Source organism: Lycorma delicatula, chromosome 5 (genome assembly GCF_047948215.1).
Source record: "Lycorma delicatula isolate Av1 chromosome 5, ASM4794821v1, whole genome shotgun sequence".
In the NCBI taxonomy this organism is placed as follows: Eukaryota; Metazoa; Arthropoda; class Insecta; order Hemiptera; family Fulgoridae; genus Lycorma; species Lycorma delicatula.
Genome location: NC_134459.1, coordinates 139,319,009 through 139,340,338, shown reverse-complemented (window position 1 = coordinate 139,340,338; position 21,330 = coordinate 139,319,009). Strand labels below are relative to the sequence as shown.

General features: G+C 29.4%; 1 protein-coding gene across 1 annotated transcript in view; it reads right to left on the bottom strand.

Moving 5' to 3' along the window:
* Positions 1-21,330, bottom strand: part of PNPase (polyribonucleotide nucleotidyltransferase 1) — a 45,246-nt gene that overhangs the window by 11,419 nt on the left and 12,497 nt on the right. The window contains exons 3-6 of the mRNA XM_075367165.1: positions 16,271-16,444; positions 11,858-12,051; positions 5,080-5,243; positions 2,642-2,829 (exon numbers count right to left, since the gene is read on the bottom strand). Coding sequence (XP_075223280.1) covers positions 2,642-2,829; positions 5,080-5,243; positions 11,858-12,051; positions 16,271-16,444 — 720 coding nt within the window. The remainder of the gene's footprint in view (positions 1-2,641; positions 2,830-5,079; positions 5,244-11,857; positions 12,052-16,270; positions 16,445-21,330) is intronic.

Below are 21,330 nucleotides of genomic sequence, written 5' to 3'. Positions count from 1 at the left end.
ACAGTTAATGCCCTCTCACATTTTACAAAATTACAAAACACTACTTGAATATCATTCAATTTGATATGAGCAAGTTTGTTCCAAGCATTGAGTTGTATAAAGTTTAAAAGCTTGATAAAGAAGGTATTTTTAAAAAAAATGAAATCAATGTTAATATCCACTAAGATATGAAGAATAATATGTGATGTAGTTTTAAAAACTAAATGGGGATGAAATAAAATAGTGTTCAAGAAACTGTAAAAGATATAAACATGAACGATGTTAAATAGTATGCGGGGTCCTGGCAAAAATCAAATCACCATTTGCAAAGTACTAGAATAAACTACTTGATAGTATTGGGTACTACAATTAAATATGAGGAAAACTAGCCAAATTTTCTTTAACAAATCCCAGTGAGCAATAATTCTACCCAAAATTATAAAAATAGATGGATGAATTCCCATCTCCACTATCTGGGCTACTTATATCAGGATATGAGTGTATCCAGAGGGAGACAAGGAAGGCAGCTGCCCCTCTGTCCAAGATAGACAAAATTAAAAAATAAAATAAAAAATATATAATTAACAAATTTTTGAAAAATTTAAAATTAAACATTTTGAAAGAAACTAATTACAAAATAGAGACACTTGCACCATCTGTGAGAAGATTAAAAAACTACTGTTACACGCAAGTGCATCATACTTGCAGCAACAAGAGTTTCTAGAATAGCCTCGTCTCATTTTATGACAAGACGGAATATTCCAGAAGCTATTTACCAAGTATAAGAGAGCATGCATTTCTGGTTAGTCAGTGCAGTTGTTACTTTCACACAAGTGTGTGTAAGTAGTATATGAAATTTTTTACGACTGTAAAGTTTGTTTTTTCATGCCAGCCACCTAGCATCCACTTTATTATAATAAACAGTTATTAGAACATTACTTGATAACTGGCCTACTAAGATGTTTATTACTTTCGTTTATTTAATTTATAATGTATGTACCGTAAATTTACATAACCGCAGGTCTTGCATTAAAAGCATGAACTTAAAATTTGTTATACTTCATTTTTTGGTTATCTTTTACAAATGTTATATCACTAGGGATTCTTTTGAATCTTTCAACATAAAATAGAATTTTGTATTTAAGTTTTTAATTTTTGTTAAATTAAAAAAACTTTACGTGCTGCATATATAGCATTGCTGCGTATAGCATTGTTAAAGCAATTGTTAAAGTATTCTTTATCAATACTTTTGATGAACAATTAAAGATAATTCAAAATTTGGCCAATACTGCTTTTGGCAATTGTTTGATTTTTATACTAGTAAAATCAGCTTGTTTCTAGTTTATCTTGAATTTGTCAGTAAAGAAAGGAAAACATTTAACTACCTTGTAATAAATTTATTATTATGATTTGGATATATAGAAATATCCATTTTTGAGTCCCTGAGTCCAAAAAAAGTGGTTTTTAAAAACTGTCAGTATGCCTGATGAACTTTCTATTGATGATTCTTCCATAAATTTTTAATGTTATGATAAGAGTCAATTTTTGAATTTAGCTCAACTTGTTTAGTCATACACCATACGAAACTAAATTTTGACAAAAATGTCAGTTAGAACATTCCTTGTCAAACCAATGCAGCAAGATACCACATCTGTGTCCACATCAATGTTTAGTCAAATTAAATTTTATTAAAATTTCCAAAGAGTATCAGTTCCATGAACATTAAAACCATCCTACGAGATTCAGTTTTCTCAAAAACAGTATGATTAGATTTAGGTTATTGGAGTAATAAAAAAGTAAAGTTTCTGTTCAGAATTAGATAATGACTAGATTAGCTAAGTCTAAATAATATTAAATCAGTACATTAAGATCTATTAATATTTTTCAGGGAGAATGAAGAAAAATATGCTGTAAGTAGAAATATGTTATGAGAATGAAAAATAAGATCAGAATTTTATTGGATTCTAATCCAAAAAATTTAGTGTTACCTATTACTTCACAATTTTCTAAGCTTATATATGGCAAAACTGTTAAGTAAAAAAAACAAAGCTTAAAGCCAATGACATGGTCCAAATCGCTTGAATTTGGGGAGATTTATTTTCATTCATTAATTCTTGTGACCGGTATTAACTGATTAGTCGCAAAAATTGAAATATTAACAAATCTTTATATGTGTGGTTACTTTAATTAATTATATGATATTTTAAAATTTATTCCAATACTGTGTATCCTCTAAGTTCAATAATACAGAAAGTCTATCATAATATTTCTTCACTGTTCTATTAAGAATGAGGTTAGATAAATATTCATTATAACATTGTCAGAACAGATTGGATGAGAACTGAGAGCCTTCAATTTGACTAACTGCCTTTTTAATACCTCATGAATTGTTCTTAAAGCTTGTACTTCATGAATTCAATGAATTAATTTTATTAAGTTAAATTAAAAAATAAACATAAAATGTTCATATGCTTTGTAAATGCTGCACACAAGTGATTATTCCACCAACAGTTGTTACATGCACATCAACCGGTTCATTTAAATTTATCCTGTTGCTAAACCAGCTTATGTGCAGAAAATATTGTTAAAATAACAATATAAAAATCATGCATGTATTTAAAGAAGTGAATGAATAAAAATTACCAATAATAACAATAATTACCTAGGTTTATCGATAACACTATTCATTATATCAATAATTCTAGATTTGGCATCACAAGCAGCAATCACTGCTTCCATAACAACTTTCAATGGTAGCCCTGGAATTTTAATATCAGCTTGTATAGCTGTTATTCCCTTCTTGGTTCCGGCTAATTTAAAGTCCATGTCACCAAGATAATCTTCAATTCCCTAAAATATAAACACTACTCCATTATAACCTTATCATTCAATATATGAAATATCCTACATACAAGCATAATACAAAATAAAAGTACAAAAATAAAACTCCAACGGTCTAAACTGAACCATGCATGCACAATCTCAATTCCATTTTCTAAACACGATTTAATTACAGCTAGGATGATTAATTATATACTATTAAAATACAGTATGTCTCAATAGTACTCATATCTATAGACAAATGTATGATCGAAACTTAATATAATTAATATTGTTCTTAAAAATTATTTATCCAATGTATCTCTGTGTTCATCATTGTGCAAAACAAAGAATCATACATTTCCACATTCTCCTTAACATGTTGTGAAGCATCACCAGGGTTATAATTTGAAAAGCTTCTTCAACACTGTTATTCAATTTTTCATTTGCTGCATGTTGATGTTGAGATACACAGTCCTTAATTATTTCATTCACCATATAGCAACCATTGCAAAGGAACTGGTGATGCTAGAGAACCAGGGCCAATCATGGTGTTCATTTAGAAAATCATGGACTCAAAAAGTAAAATGAACTAGAGCTCCATCTTGTTGAATCTAAACATGCTCCATGATACAGTTCTCTTGAAGTTGAGATAATAACTATCTTTCCAACATTTAAAAATAAAAATAACCATTCTCATACTAAAAAAAAATATGATCTGAAGAAGTATTATGATGTCATCCTGCCCTTATCATGCATGACATGTAAACATGTCCTTTTCCAACTCAAGCAAAAATCGATGATGGTAACACATGTTTATGCTTGCATCTTTTTTTTGTCCATTATGCAGCCTATCTTTAACACTACCAGAAGTAAATACATGTTCCTTCCAATCAAGTATTGTTGCTTAACAAGATGGGCCTTGTTAAAGCATTCTTAAAATGCATTCATTATTTGCAGCATTGTTTCTCTGTTTGTCATCATTTGTGCTTCCAAAAACATGTCACCGCCGGCCACTGTGGCATGAGTGGTAGCGTCTCGGCCTTTCATCCGGAGGTCCCAGGTTCGAATCCCAGTAAGGCGTGGCATTTTCACACACAACAAAACATTCATCTCATCCTCTGAAGCAATACCTAACAGTGGTCTCGGTGGTAAAAAAAATAAAAACCACATGTCATCAACTGCTCCTCAACATAGCAACTGCATCTGCTCACATCTGTCATGATTTTGCTAGTGAGTGTCCAGTGGAATCTTGAAGGCAGGGATACCAATAGCGATTAAGAAAATTATTTTTTGGAAACTAAATACCATACACTTTCAAAACAGCAGTAACATGTCAATGTTTATGACAGAGAAGGACATGGAACTTCTTGGACATACTGCATACAACAGATGATTAAATAAACAGTAAAGTAAATGTAAAGAAACATTTTGCATACTAAAAAACAAATTTTCCTATATTTTAAATATTTAATGCAACAACTAAATTCTGAGTAAGAATGTAAATTTACAATCTGAAGTACTTATAACTAGAATATATTGGGGAGTAGCATAAAATAAATGAGGGGTGTAAAGTAAGTATGAAATGCTGATGGGTGAAGCCATTTTTAAACTGGTTCCAGTAAATCATTGAAGCAATGCATATACAGTTTTATTGTAAACTGTTGCCATTTATTAGTGGCAACAGCAATCAATCCATTCAGAAATTTGAAGATATCTAAAAATAACACCTGATTAATATGTAAACTTATGGTCGTTCAAAAAATTATTTGTTTATATTTATTTAAATTTCACTACTTTGGCAAAAGGAAGACATGAAGTTTTTTGCACAAATTTAGAAAAAAAATATTCTGAATCACATATAATGAATGTCACTAATACATGAGATTACAGCCACTCAGATGCTTCATATTAGACAGATTGTCCCACTTAACTGGCTACATTTTTCTATGAATCCTCTTTAAGAACATAACATTTTGAAATATCAGAGAATTCTGTAGTTAGCATTCATGCCAAATATCTTTGTATGTTCAAACAGAAAGTTAGAAATAAACATCAAGATCAGGAAATTTATATTTATCCTTTTTCATCCTTATTCAGATATGGGCAAAGTAATCTTGCTAGACACTTAATTTCTATTTTTGTTTATCAAACCTCTCTCTATCTATATTATCTACCACATGTACAATTGTACATCAAATCATAACATAAAAAAATATATGAATAATTTATTTAAATAAACAACAGAAATAAAATGATTAATGAAAAAAATAAAATTACCAGGATATCAGTTAAAAGACAGTAATTTTCAAGGTGTTTTGTATCATTGTCGTTGTAGTTAGTTAATAAACCAATAGCGACACCAGCTGCTGGACAAATGATCGGTACACCGGCATCCATTAAAGCGAGGCTACCTCCACAGACAGATGCCATTGACGATGAACCTATAATATAAACATATATAAAATTGTTAACGAACATTTTATAATGAAATGCCCTAGTAGTAAAATAATATAAAAATTATTTTAATAACTCACATTTCTACTTTTTAATTTCAAAGTGTATTCATACTACTACTACTACTACTACTACTACTACTACTACTAGTAACATTGTTTACAGCTTTATACTACAATGAGGATAAAATAATTTAATTAAAATACTTAATTTTTTTAAGTATAAGTAAAAAATGTACCATAGAAGGAGATAGATAAGATTCAAAAGGTATGATAAAATATGCAAATCTATTACACTAAAATGCTTAAATAAAAACTACGAATACTGGAACTTACCTTGGTCCTAAAAAAAAAGTGCAGTTCTGTGCAAGACCAACTTATTGTTATTCTATTTTGTATAATTTTTTTTGCAACAAATATACAAAACATAAATTAAATGAGAAATCTAAAAGAGGTATAATTTTTTTTAATATTAAAATATATTTTCTATAAATAAAAAATTAAATTGAAAAATAATTAAAAAAGCAAGTAGACCCTACACATAAGCACAAAGTTTAAATTCGCTTACCACTGAGACTCGCTGCATAAGCACATATGAAAAATACACCAATAGACTCAACATAACCTCTGATTGAGATTATATTTTCTGTTTTTGACCTTAAATTGGGTGTAACTGAATGACTCAACCAATCTTCATCAATTTTTTACATTCACAAGTTCAGATATATTACTAAAGTATAACTACATTTCAATGAAATCGTTAAGTACTTTTGGGGATTTTTCAAAACAAAATGTTTTAAATTTTTTGGAACAGTTCAGTGCAATTTAAGAACAAGTCCACCAATCTTCATCAAATTCGCACATGCACAACATCAGACACACTACTACAATATATCTTAATTTCAATGAAATTTATCAAGTAGTTTTGAAAATTTTTGAACCACAAAATTTTATACATGAATGGTATTTTATAGTCCATATAACTCAAAAAATAAAAAAATCATTTTCACCCCCCAATTCCACCATGTGATTGAAAAAAATATCTAAAATTGAGGTTATGTTGTCTGTACACCATACAGTGTACATTGTTGTAACCTTACACTGAGTAACTCAGGAATAAGTGAACTAATCTTCATAAAATTTTTACATGCACAACTTTTGATACCTACTACATCATATCTAGATTTCAATGAAATTGATTTAATAGTTTTGGAGATTTTTCAGCCACAAATTTTACAGACAGCCTATTATATTTTAAATAAATGGTATTTTCATACTCCTCATACCACAAAATGTAAAGAAAATTCAATTTCATCCCCCAATTCCACCTGCGACCAAAAGTAATATGATTCGTAGGTTTGAAAAGTTTGTAAAAAAATGCAAAAAATTATTTCTTTTACAAATTAAACAAAAAAAAATTAATTATCTAAAAAAAAGTACATTAATTTTGAAAATATTCATTCTCAGAGATTCCTGGTACTGTGAGAAGATTGGATGTTAAAAAAATATATATATTAAAAATCAGACATAATTTATAATTATTTAAAAATGTAATTTTTTGCAATGAATTTTGATAATAATTAATAATTACACTTTTTAAAAAGTTACTTACATTACAATTTATTTGAGCAAATTTTTATTTGAATAAAATATATAACAAAATAAAATAGATATCTTTTGGTTGGGTTCAATAACAATAATAATGTGTACTTACACTCTTAAAGATTATAAGATTTATACTGTCACTGCAAATTTTTAGATTGGGTTACAGATGTCTTGTTGGATGTTTGTATTGCTGACCCGTGATTCAACTTGAAACTCTTTATGTGATGACTGGGGTGTGAATATACTTTTTTACAGCATCATACCTGGGGCACAACTCACTAACTTACATGACAACTAGGATCAACTGACTGGACAAGTCTAGGAAAGTAGACTATGGAAAAATAAAAATATAAAATTATTGTACTTGAAATAAACATTTAAATTGTATAATTGAAGTAGGAGAGAATTAAATTTACTTAAATTCTAGAAAAATTCCCATTTTGTATGATATACTGATGGTGGATAGAGATGAAATATTGAGAGTTTAAAAGAGAATATCAGAATTTTGTTATAACATCTCAAGGATGAGGTGTACAGTGTTGATTTAAAACTACAGTCAAAGTCAAAAAGAACAGCTTCAGTTGCATATATGGTTGCAGATTCTTTTCGATTGACAGTGCCACTAACAAATATGGGAACTCCTGAACAAAAAGCCTACTCTGTTTTGCATTTGCTAAATAAGAACCTGTAGTTATAATTGAACATATGTTCTGTAGAGTTTAACTGTAATCACCCAGGTTACAACAACATTCATTGACAGCATAATCCGTTTAAAATGATGAGATTGTGTCTAAAGGGAAGAGTATGGGATGATCAAGGCTGTCTGAAGATAATATTGAACATGTCAGGGCGTCTTTCCTGCATGGTCTTTAAAGTCTGTTACGAAGACTGGATGCAAACTAGTAATGCTGGTGAGGGCAATAAGGAATATTTTACGGAAATGCTTATATACATGTTTCATATTGTTTACAGCTGTTATAAGCTTTGATGTTTACTGATTGCTGTGCAAGCGGACTTCACAATTAAAATATTACATCATGAAGATGATGACTTTCCTGATTGTACTATGTTTAGTGATGAGTCAACATTTCATCTTACTGAAAAAATTTACACACATACTGTCCATATCTGGTGAGATCAGAAAATTGCCATAAACTCTTAACAATGTGAAAAGGATCCCCAAAATTAAATGTTTTCTTTACAATATACCAATGGCAAGTTTATGGGCCCATCTTTTTCATTGAATCAAGTGTAACTGAAGTTGCTTATTTGGAGATACGGCACACATTTTCTTTCCTCAACTACAAAATGGACCACAGAATTTTATTTAGCAACAAGATGGTGTGCTCCTTACTGACATAACTCTGTATGAGATTGGGCTACTAATCTATCCATTTTGAGGCAAAGGACTGAAGCAGCTTTTGCTTTCATTACTCCAGACTTGCTGGTTAAAGCAAGGACAAATCTATTGGTTAGATGAGTGTTGGTTGGATGAAAGGTGTTCACATTGAACAATTGTAGGGGAAACTGTAAAAGTTAATTTTTTATTTTATTTGTGGTTCATTACTATAACTCAATAATAAGATATTAAATAGCTTTAAAATCCTGATTTGTTTTATAGAATAATAATAATAATAAAGTAAAGTATAACATTTATAGATGATTCAGTACTTAAGATTATAGAGATCTATGGCTGGTGTCTCTGGTAATAACCTAAACATTGATACCTAAGTAAAAATATATGTCAATAATATTTCATGTAATTAAACAAAAATTTACTTTATCATACCTTAAATTTAAAAAAATAATTAATTGCATAGAAAAATGAAAAATGCCAAATTAATGTTAAGGAAATTTGAAAACCAATAAAATTTTGTTTGATGGAAATCAGACCAATATTTATTGAAATCCTGAGATTTGAAAATTTGAATAAAATTAAATAAAATCTTAATTGATTTTAATAGCACACTAACAGATAGCTACAAAATCATATTCAAAAGTAATTATTGCGATTAATGAATTATAATCTTTTGCTTTACTTCCCAGTACAAAAAATAAACTTTAAAAATGACTTATTTGGAAATGTAACCTTATAATGGGCAAATATACTAACTTATAAGGAATAGCAAATCAAACTTAAATATTAAAACAAAAAAAATGTTTATAAAATACATAAAGCAAAATTGTAAAAAACATTTCAATAGATATTATAAATACAATATTTAAATGGTTTTTAAAGACATCATTAGGAATATTAAGAAGCACATAAATATAATAAGAAATAATCTAAATACAGATTATATAAAAATATGTGAACATACTTTTTCTAAAATGGAAGATATAACTACTAGAAGTTAACATGTAAATATTAATCTAAAACCCTATGTGGACAGTTATCGGAAGTGAAAGCAGATTTAGAAGTAACACAATTCAGACTTCTCCAAAAATACAAAAGTACTAACCCATTATCTTATTCCCTATTTAGGTACCAGAGGAATGGAATAATTTCTTTTCTAGAATTTCAAGCAGCAATAATAATGATCCACGTTAAACAAAGCCATTCATCTTAAATGATTTTGCTGAAGAATCAAAATTTTTATTTCCTGTAGATGCCCAGGAAGTTAAAATTTATATTTTAAGTGTAGAGTAAATATTTAGTGAGTACCGATGAAATTTCTAACAGTAAATTAAAAGAAATAATAGATGGTACCATTTCTCTTAGAAATTTAATTAATGAATCTTCCAACAATGGAGTATTTCTCAGCTGTCTTAACACTTCTGTTGTTACCCCCCTCCTTAAGAAAGGTTTAGCACTTAATTTACAAAATTATAGGCCATTTTTTTTTATTGTATACTTTTTGTGAAGTATTTGAAAAAATTGACTTTTAACATTTGTTGAAAAGCATAACATATTAATAAATTTTAATAAGCAAGGCTTTAGGAAAAGATTTTAGTGACATAGCCATTAACTGTTTTTACAAAAATATTTTATATTGTCTAGAAAACAAAAAGATCCAGTTTTAATTTTTTGTAATCCAGTAAGTTATTTGATTTAGGTCTATTTTTTTTCAGAAAAACTTAGTAGTTATGGTATCAAAGAAACTACCTACAGTTGGTTGTTTTAAAGCAACCCCTTACAATTGGTTAAAGCCATACCTTACCAAATTATGGAAACAAGTAGTTAAATTTCATCTTTTATAAAAATATACATGTAAAATTTAAGTCCTCACTTTAAAGTGTGTGGAACATGGAGTGCCTCATGATGTCGTTTTGGTACCTTGTTTTTCTTATTGCTTAATGGCCTGACTCAAAATCTTGAGCCATTCTTTTAAAACTCTTCACAGATGACACAACTATACCTATATCTGAATATTTTATTTAATAGGAATTAAAAATTCTAAGAAAGTAATTCTAAAAATTATTACTGAATGGATTGTAATCATCTAAATTTAAATATGAATAAAACCATTTGATTGTGCTTTTCAGGTAAACATAACATTGCTGATCACGTGGTGAGAAATCCTATTAATGATAATATTTCTGTAGCTCAAAAAGGAAGGTTTCTGGATGTTTTATTAGGTGACACTCGTCTCTGGATGATTTGATTTTGTTTGTAACAAAATCAAATTATACCATTTTTCTTTGTAATGCTATGCTTATCTTCATTATTAAATATTTATTATGCCTATGTATAGCAGTTGATGAACTTCAGGGAAACAAAAAAGACAATTTTTAACTCAAGAGACAAAGCAGTTCTCAGAGAACATTCTTACAAATCCCCTTTATGTACCATATTACAATACTCAAAACAAGTAATGGACATCTATCCTAATGTTGTTTACTTGGTCACATGCCATTCACTAAGCTCACATAAAAACATAGCTAACATCTGCACCCTTCCTATTACCAAATTTGTCAGTGTCACTTTAGTAGGCTACAAGCTATCATGTACCCACATTTTTCTGCAACTGCAGAAAAAAAATAGTAAGTTATCCACTGATACAGCTATACATCCAATAAATCTGTCCAATTCTCCAACAGAAACCATATGCTAATCAATCTCCTGTCTTACAGTAAAGAAGAAGCTTATGCAGAAGCAATGGATTTTCTTTAGAATTTAAATAGGTTTTGGTCATGGTCAACAATGTCACATGCAATTATCCAGTATTAACCTTCTCACTACATAAGGCAGATCCAGTGAGAATCTACTACTTAAGGACTACTTAAGGAATCTTGACTCAATCTGAGACTCTACATGTTTTTTGAAATGCAAGCTCAGATCTCATAATGGTAATGCAAGTCAGATCAGGACATGAGACACAGCAGAACTTGTCACGATTTGAAAGAATTACTATATAACTACTTTCTGCCTAGTCTGAAGATCAGGGATACTGTTCTCCTCTTCAACTAACTAATACACATGGACACAGTTAACAGGACACATGGTTTTAACAGTGTCCTGAGATAAGAGACTTAGTATGTTGGATGGGATTAGTAAAAATTCAACTTTATTCAACAGACATGCTGGTCATTATTTGTACTGTACAGTCACCAGATATGAAACAGAGATCAGTTGATCTGTGAACAATTCATTGTCTGTGTAATAATCTCCACAGGTTCTAGTGACAGACAAATACTTCTTAATAGATCACATCCAGGTGATATCAAAGAGCAAAGATATCTGCACACAAATCAACAATGGATCATATAGTGGTTCCATGGCTTTTTTAAGTGTAACAAAATGTTAACTTTCTTTTGAGTAGGCAGCATGCAAGTGGAGTGCTGGATTACCAAAATATGTGATTCTGGCAATAAAATTATGATTTATGAATACGTATGCATATTATATACTTTAATTCATAATTTTTAAAACCTGCATTCACTATACTACTGATGTCCTGTAGCACATTCAAAAGATACATTTATATATGACATAAAATGTAATTTAAGACAATTTGTAATTTAGTACTACACCTATTATTTAAAATACAACACACCATTTGATTCAAGAACTTCTGAAGTAAGCCTAATAGTAAAAGGAAAGTCAGATGGTACGACTGCACGCAATCCTTTTTCAGCTAAAGCACCATGACCTAATTCTCTTCTTTGTGCTGGACCGCTTCGTCCAATTTCATTAACAGCATATGGTGGAAACTCATAATGTAAAAAGAAATTCTTCTCTTTCAGACCACTAAAAATTAAAAACAATAATACTATAATAAAATAATACTAAATGTTATGAACATACAGAAAAGTATGTAATAAATACATACCAAAAAAAAAGTAATTACTGTTTAATATATGTATATTTAGTGATAAGAAGGGCAAGAAGAATTATACAACTTGTATTATGTTAATCTCTTATGTTATTTAATACAAATGGCTGGGAAGAATATCATGGAAATTTGTGCAGCTGGAAAATGTGAGGTGTGCCCACTTATTAAATAGATTGAAATCATTCGTATATAAGATGACAATCTTGACATATCAAATATGTCATACAATCAAAAAGAAAATAAAATTCATTTTAAAATTAGATTTGTATTCTACTATGATCATATGAATTGTACAAAAAAATTAAGCCTAGGATCTTGTAAAGTATGCAATGATCATTGAATTTCCTTAATGTTTTCTCAATATCTGCTTTCTAAATTTGTTTCTCCTTTTTGCTGTAGTGTTACTCAATGTTGTAGGAAAACAGTACTTTTCTTCTTAACAAGCCATTGTAAGCTTATAAATATACTAAATAAATTATATGCTTACTCATTTCTACTATACCACCACTCCTCATCATACTATAACTTTGTGCTATAAGTACATCCATTTTGATCTATTTAATAAATTCTGTCTCATTATTTACATCTCACACACAATATTAGATTAATTAATGTAGTTATATTTTATTCTGTATTTTAACTACGTATTATATTTTATTAAAAATAAAATAAATGCTAGACACAAAGGAATGCCACTGAAATGTGAATGAAAATGGTTGTGATGCATATACAAATTATATCTGAGCCAAAATATCATTCAGCATAATTGATGAAAAGTTAGTTTTTCCTTTTTCTTTGGGGAAAAAATTCTTATTATTTTAATACTTAATAAAATAATCATAATTTTATCATTTAATTTTATAATTTTTTTATTTTAGATTGAAAACTACCTGAATGAAGTTCAAAACCAATTAAAATTTTTAATTCAATATTCAAAGACAATCCACACGTTTTCAAAGACAACCCAATTTTCACAGTCTTCAGATCTGACAAAAATTATGCATTATTGTTTAAAATAAGAGGCTGCTTGAGTCATGTTTTTAAATATCAATAAGCTACATTACATTATAATAAGCTACATTACCATTTTTTAATAGAATAAAGTACAAGTAAAATAAAATATAGTTCCTCACCCCATACAGCATAAAGATTTAGCTGTCAATACTAACTTAATATACAACTACATTTACTAATTTAATATCACCCAGTGCAAGATGTAAAAAATGAGAAATAATTTGTTGAATGGCTCAAAATGGGTGTACTTGTGACACAAAGTTATAGTGTGATGAGGAGCTGGAGGAGTGGTGGTATGGTAGAAATGAGTGATGCAAGTAGAATGAATACTTCTCAGTGAGATCCTCATTCAGTCAAGATGAAGACAGTAGCTTCATAACAAAAGTGTTAAAAAGAATCACATAAAAGAACAGAAAAATAGATTTAAAAAAAAAGCCAATAAAGAAACAAATGGATATTCACAAATATATTCATGCAGTATGATAATCATAAATGGTACATTTGTACTTGTCAAATACATTCTGGCATATAGTTCTGGGATAACATTACCTTCTTTGTAACTTTATATATACTTCTCTTTTACACACACACACACACACACACACACACACACACACACACGCACACACACACACACACACACACACACACACACACACACATTATTTTACTGAAATTAACTTTTAAGATTCATACTATTCCTCTGTACTATTAAAATTATGTTTAAATTCTTATATAAACCATCTAGTATAGAATATTGAGGTACAACATATATTATATATATATATATATATATATATAAAATATAAAATAAATTCAACTTTACTTTTATTCAATTCTGTACTTGGGGGAAAACTCATATACTTGGGTGGATCAAGTTGAATCTATTTTGACTAAACCTCCACCTCTGGATTCCTTCCCCCTTCCAGGGACTGCCTATGTAGCATTACTTCAGAAGGGGGGGGGGGGGGCGATGCCATAAGGTGCAGTATTTGGAGTGCCAATGGCTTCACTGCATCAAGACTATCCCCAAATGCCTGGGCGACCATCTAGGCACTCGGCCGTGAGTCTGTCCGGCCCAGTTGTTGTAACCATGGCCTCAGTTTTATCCAGGGCCAGTGTCAATCCAACCCCAGCCATCCAATCTTGTATTACAGAGAATGAATCGCAGGCCTTAGAGATTGCCTCCTGCTGTGTGTCAGCACTGATCACCAAAGCTAGATCATCTGTATACCCAAATAGCTTCTCATCGTGAGGAAGGGAGACTTGGAAGACGCCGTTGTAGGCAAGATTCCACAGAGTCAGTCCAAGGACTGACCCCTGTGGAACTCCCCTGTAAAGCCTCCATTCAACAGATCCATTCTCCACCTAGCAAACAAGATGACACCCCATGAGGTACAACAGCAGCAGCCAGATAAAGTGAAAGCCCAAAACTCTCCAGTGAACTCATTACTGGGATGTGAAAAAATGCTATTAAAGGTATTTCTCACACCCAGCGTTATCAGGATGCAGATCTTGCTCCCGTCACCTCTTATAATCCTCTGTGCCTCGTCATAGACTCTGGCTATGGCATCCATGGCCGACCTACCTCTGCGAAAACCAAACTGGTACACAGAGAGTCTGTCCGCTTCTTCTACTGCTGTAGTTATCATCTGCAGGAGCATCCTTTTGAGGACCTTGGCCAGCATATCTATTAACGCCAGTGGCTGGTAGGAGGGCGTGTGAGATCCTTGCCGATCTTAAGGACCAAAACCAATTGCTGCTTTTTTCACCTGTCTGGGAAGATCATCTCCATTAAGCAGGTATTATAGACATTGAAAAAGGCATCTGGCTCGACCTGGGCTTCTATCTTCACTACTAGGTTTGTCAACAGGTTCAGGCCAGACATGTTATTTGGCGGTATTCGTAATACTGCCTCTGCTAGCTCTTCCTTTGTAAAGGGGGGATGGGGGTTTCTCATTACCTCCTCCATCTGCCTTTAATTCCTCCCTGCGGGGGGAAGAGTCACTCTATGATGTGCTGTACTTCCTGTAAGACTCTTTTGACAGGGGCTTTACGTCTTGGCACCCTTTTAATCAAAAGCCTGTAGGGCCTCCCTCGTGGGTCAGCATCCACTTCTGAAATTAACTTTCTCCAGGCCCTCCTCTTCAACTCTCGTATACATAGTGCGAGATCTTTCCTGTACTCCCTGTATTGCGCAGTGTATACTGCTCTCAGGGAGTACAGGTACTCCCTCATCATCCGCCTTTATGCTTTATGACACTTCTCCCTCTATCGCTATTTCAGGGGTCCACCAGTAAGTGGGTGGGTGGCCCCACCTGTCGTATTGCTGCGGGAGTCTAGAACAAACGTCCTTGAGGCAGCCCACCAAGCGGGAAGCCATGTCCTCAAGTGTAGTAGCTCCTTGTATATCTCATAAGTCAAGAGTCCCGATCAGGGTCTCCGAGTCAAGGTTTCTAGTACTCCAGTCGCAAAGCATAGGTTGCCGTCTGGGCCCTAGCCAAATTTTCACAGCATTTTGAAGTTCACTGTTGTCATGGAAGTGCTGTGATGCGAGTCATTTCTTCATGTGAGTGAATAAATGAAAAACATTTGGCACCAAGACCAGGCTGTAAGGAGGATGATCAAAAATGTCCCACTGGAATTGATTCAGAAATTCTTGAGTTCTTTGAGCAGTATGAGGATAAGCGTTGTCATGCAGAGAGAAAAACACCCAGATGACAGCATACTGCGATGTTTGTTGTGAATAGCTTGCCTAAGTTTCTTCAAAGTTCCACAGATTGCTTGTGTTGCAGCACTTTGATGATAACAATAAACTTCAAAATGCTGTGGAAGGTTGGCTAAGTACTCAAGTACTTAGCCAACCTCTGAATTTTATGAAGAAGGTATTTGTAAATTAGTGAAACGCTTTCAACTGTGACTATGTTGAAAAATAGTTAAAAGCTGTAGTTTTAGGTTGCATATCATAGAATATTTTTATCTATACAGGTTTTTTATTTATAGCCAAAAAGAGGTTACTTTCTGAACCGCCCTCATACAAAAATATTTATTGTAAATAGTTATATTTTATTAACTTGTAATTGGGATAAATTCTGTAACAATAAATAAATAGATACTTACCTAGTAAGTACAGAAACAGGATCTAATTTGAGTGATGAATCTATAGAATCCAATGCGACTGTACAGAATACCTGAGTTTGACCTCTTTGAAACAATGCTGATCCATGCAATGGGTTATATAGATCAACTTCACATGAAATCGGTCTTAAATCTGTAAATGATCTTCCATCACATCTGATATACAAATAAGAACAATTAAATTATTGAAAAAAATCATTTTAAATAATCGATAAATCTTGGAATGAAATGAAGTAAATACATCAAACAATAATTTCTTTAAAAAATCAATAATTATAAAGACAAAAAGTAAATAAAATTATCAAGAAAATTCACTTCTCTTACTTGGCTTTCTTTCTTTGACTTCAGTATCTTGACAAGTTAAGAAGAAAAAACCAACAATAGATGTACTTTTCATATAAAATCATTATTATATTCGGTTTTAAAAACAATACTTACTTCCACAGAAGTGAAGTATGATGCAAACCAATAAATCATTAAATTACATTAAAAAATTAGGATATTAGTATCATTCTCATTGTAAACAGTCATTGATTCATTAGATCACGTTTCCAATAGCTGGTGGAGCCAGTGTTCAATACACACAGAATTAATTATTTTAAAATAAGATGCTAGATTTATACCAAAGTAATGATAAAATATACTTTTTCAACTGAGAATCATAAAATAAAAAAATTGGAAAAGGGTTGCATAACTTCCCTTGACAGGATTTAATTTCAAATATGACAGAGTTTTTAAACATTAAGATGTAATTACGCAACATTTGAATAAATTTACATAGATCAAAATATTCAATAAAAAAATTTGAGTTCCCTAGTCAAATTACATTTTACCTTTTGGATCCCAGCTGGCCCCTTTGACCAAATTACATTTTTATTGGCAAAATTGCACTGCATCTAATTACAATTGCTAAAAAAAAATCTGGGTCCAATTTGAGTCCCTTGCTAGACAGCTACCTCATATAACATTTTTAATAACTCCCACGACTTGAAAAACAGATAAACTACCAGTAATTATAAAAAAATCCATAAACATTTTAATCCTTAAGTCAGGTCACACACAATTTTTTTTTTTTTAATTTTTATGTTGTCTACATTAATGGTACAGTTAGATTTTCACTATAGAAAATTAAAATTTAACAAAATTGATATTTTAAGTATGAGTCTATCCCCTTGTTTTAGGTTTTAAAAGTTTATTTGTTAGAGTAATTTTTACTTCAATAAGAGAGCCCAATTTGGTACAGTGTTACTGAACAAGGCTAAAAAAAATTAGTTTACTTCAAAGAAATGACGATATGAGTACTGTGATGTCTTTTTGTTCAAAGGGATTGAAAATCAGACCAAAAATGTTAATTATATATATAGAAAAATATCTGGGCAAAATTTCAACATTTTGGTCAAAGAATTATCAAGATATGAGGGAAAACTGTATAGAAATAATTTTGACTATCTCCCACACATAAATCTGACGATTTAAAACTTTGTAATTTCAAATAACTTTATTAAGTACATTTATTGAAATAAAGTTCAATTTTCTACAACCACTAAAGGAAATAAAAATAATTAAAAATGATAAAAAATAACTTCCTTTTTTTTAATTTTGTCCAAAATTTAATGCCATTAATGCCCCATAATAGCAACTTATTGAAGCGATTTCAAGAATTAGCGTTAAGTCCATCCAGGGATATTAATCAAAATTTTTGCTTCAAACCGGCCTTGATAAGTAAACCAGGCTTTTCATAAGTAATAAATAAATAATCTTTCTTTCTTTCTTAACTTCAAATTAATTTTATTTATTACTTTTTGAGTTGGTGGTGATGCAGAGTTAGTGCTTGTGTTACTGTGGATGACTGATAATTGAAGACCAAGTAATATTAAATACACTTAACAGCACTATATATCCATCACTAATCTCTTGAAACATTAGTAGATTCTATTTAAAAACACAGTGGCTTGGAGATCCAAAAAGATAAAAAGAGACGCATATCTTTAATTAATTTTATTAAAAATGGCCTGTTTGTATCAATATATAAATTATGTATATAAGAGTTTTCACTTACCAACAATCTCTAACAGTAATGTTCGAATGCTTTTGGATAACTGATTAATCTTCAGGATACATTATAATTATTGACTTCACATATCATTAATTATACTAAATTAAATTTTATAAAATATAAATATAACAATTGACTGTCAAAAGATAAATAAGTTAACATTATCCATCATGTCAGTATGAAGGTCTCAACTGTTATGTTTATTAGTAACTTAAAATTAAAACTTCACAAATCAATTGCTAATATAAAATTGAATAAAAAACGTTTATATTATAAAATAATACCTAAATATACCAATATCACAATTAAAAATAAAACTAAATCTGCTAATATTACTAGAAAGATATGTGAAATAGAATGGTTAAAGAATGAAATTAAAACATTATATTACAAAAAACAAAACTTATACAACTATACATTTTACACGCCTATTTAATCTTTGAGTTGGGTTATGTGATTTTTTGTGAATTGTATAACACAATTGATTGTAATAATAACAAATTAATAAATACTAAATATTCTAATATGAATAAGAAATTTAATAGACTGACGAGTGAAAATATAATAAGAATTCAATTCATGATAATGCACTTAATCAGGAACATAAGTTTGGATCAGATGTACACAACACCACCAATATTGAATTTAATGATAAGGAAACCAACATTATTAAACGCACAAATAAGTTTAATTTACCAATTTAAAATTGTTATAATCTATCAATTTTAAAATTTTTATTAAAAATACAATCATAGACATGGAAAATTATACATTTGAAATTGATAATCAAAATAAATTAAGAAATCAATTTGTTAATGTCATTGATAATATTAAATATAATAATAATAACTTTAATCACTATTATAAACATATAAATAAAAACTATCATATATATAAAAATAAAAAAATAATTCATTTATTGTCAAGTTCGATAAAATTAATAACCCCTGTAATAATTAACAATAATTTATACATTAAAAAAAAATAAATTTATACAAGATAATAATAAATTCAAGAAAATGGAAGATCCTACTAACAAAATTAGAAAAGATATAATTTCCAACATTAAAAAATGTAAATATATTTTCAGGGATGAATACATTAAACAAAAATTTAAATTAACTAACACAAAAGCTCCTATATTAAAAACACTAGCTAAAATACATAAACCTGATATGCTTATACGAGACCTTTCATAAACTGTATTAATTCAACCTACATATACATTAAGCAAATTTCTATCTAATACCTTAAAAACATACATTAAAATTTATAACAAATTAATCAAAAAAATAGATACGAATTATTAGACATAATTAATAATATAAATATAAATAACAAAACATAATGTAATGTTATTACATTAGATATAAAAGAAATGTGTACTAATATTAATACTAACCAAACCATTAATTAATAATACTTTAATTAAATTAAAAACAGACAATAACATTATACACAAATTAATAAATCTATTAAAATTATGTATTAAATACAATTATTTTGAATTTAATAATAACCAGCAAGAGAAAGGTCTCATTATGGGATTTTAGCTAACATTTTCATGAATGAATTAGAGAACAATAATCTATATCATATATTTAATAAACATTAAATTTTAACATATAAAAGATATGTGGATGACATATTGATCACATATGATCAACAATTTAAAGATTAAGAAGATAAAATAATCGAAGAAATGAACTCCTTAAATAATGTCATTAAATTCACCTTAGGTCGAGAAAACAATAATGGCATAAATTTTTTGGATATAAAAATTATAATAATAAACTTGATATATAGGAAACCCACTAAACAGGACACCATAATTCATTTTAATTCGTCTCATCCTTGGGATCAGAAAATGTTTACGTTTAATTCATTAATATACAGGCTATAAAATATTTAAAACAATATAAAATTAAACATTGAATTAAATAATATCAAATTTACTAATAGATGCAATGAAAATAAATTGTATACTAAAATAAAAAATAAAATTTATATAAAACTAACAAATAATAATAACGGATACAAATATGCTAAAACTGAATACAATATAAATTACAAAAAAATTCAATAAAATATTTAAATCTTTTGAATTAAAATCTGCATACATAATGAATAACAAAATAAATTAACTATATAAATAACAGATCCTACTAGAATAATAAAACATAACAATAAATTTAATTTAGATAAATAGGGAGTATACAGTTTAAAATGCGCAAATTGCGATGACTAATAGATCTTTTTTAATTAGAATTAATGAACACAGTTGTATAAATAAAGGAAATAAAGAACAATTCAATTCTGCTAGACATATCTTAGGAAATAATCATAATTACAACCTAGATATTTATTAATATTCTTGAATATTCCAATAACCTTCATAAAACTAATATAATAGTAAAATCTTATATATATAAAAATCTCGTGTCGCGATGTATGTTCAGGATAAACCCCGAAACTACTGAATTGATTTTGATCAAATTTCATAACTATCTGTAATTTGGTCCAACTTAAAAGATAGTGTGTTTTTATCACAAACTCTAACTATTGAACCGATTTTTATCAAATTTCGTAACTATTGGTAATTTGGTCAAACTTAAAATATAGGATAGTTTTTATCTCAATTACTGACCTCAATATTTGTTATTGCAAATTAAATGTTTATTATACCACAATAGTGTGTATTTATTGGTTAGTTCTATGAATTCCTAATAGATGGCGGTGTAAGTTAATTCGTCGATACAACTCTATAACATTGTTTGACATCTAGGTTGCGTAGACATCCAGTAGATGGCGTTGTTTTGATTTCTAGATAATACACTCTATTACAATCATATTTGTTTATGTTCACGACATAACCGTACTATTTTAATTTTTTGTGAATGATTTTTATAATTATACTGTGTATTGTGTTATAACTGTGCAGTGTATCGTTTGGATATTATTATAATTTTTAACAGAAATAATAACA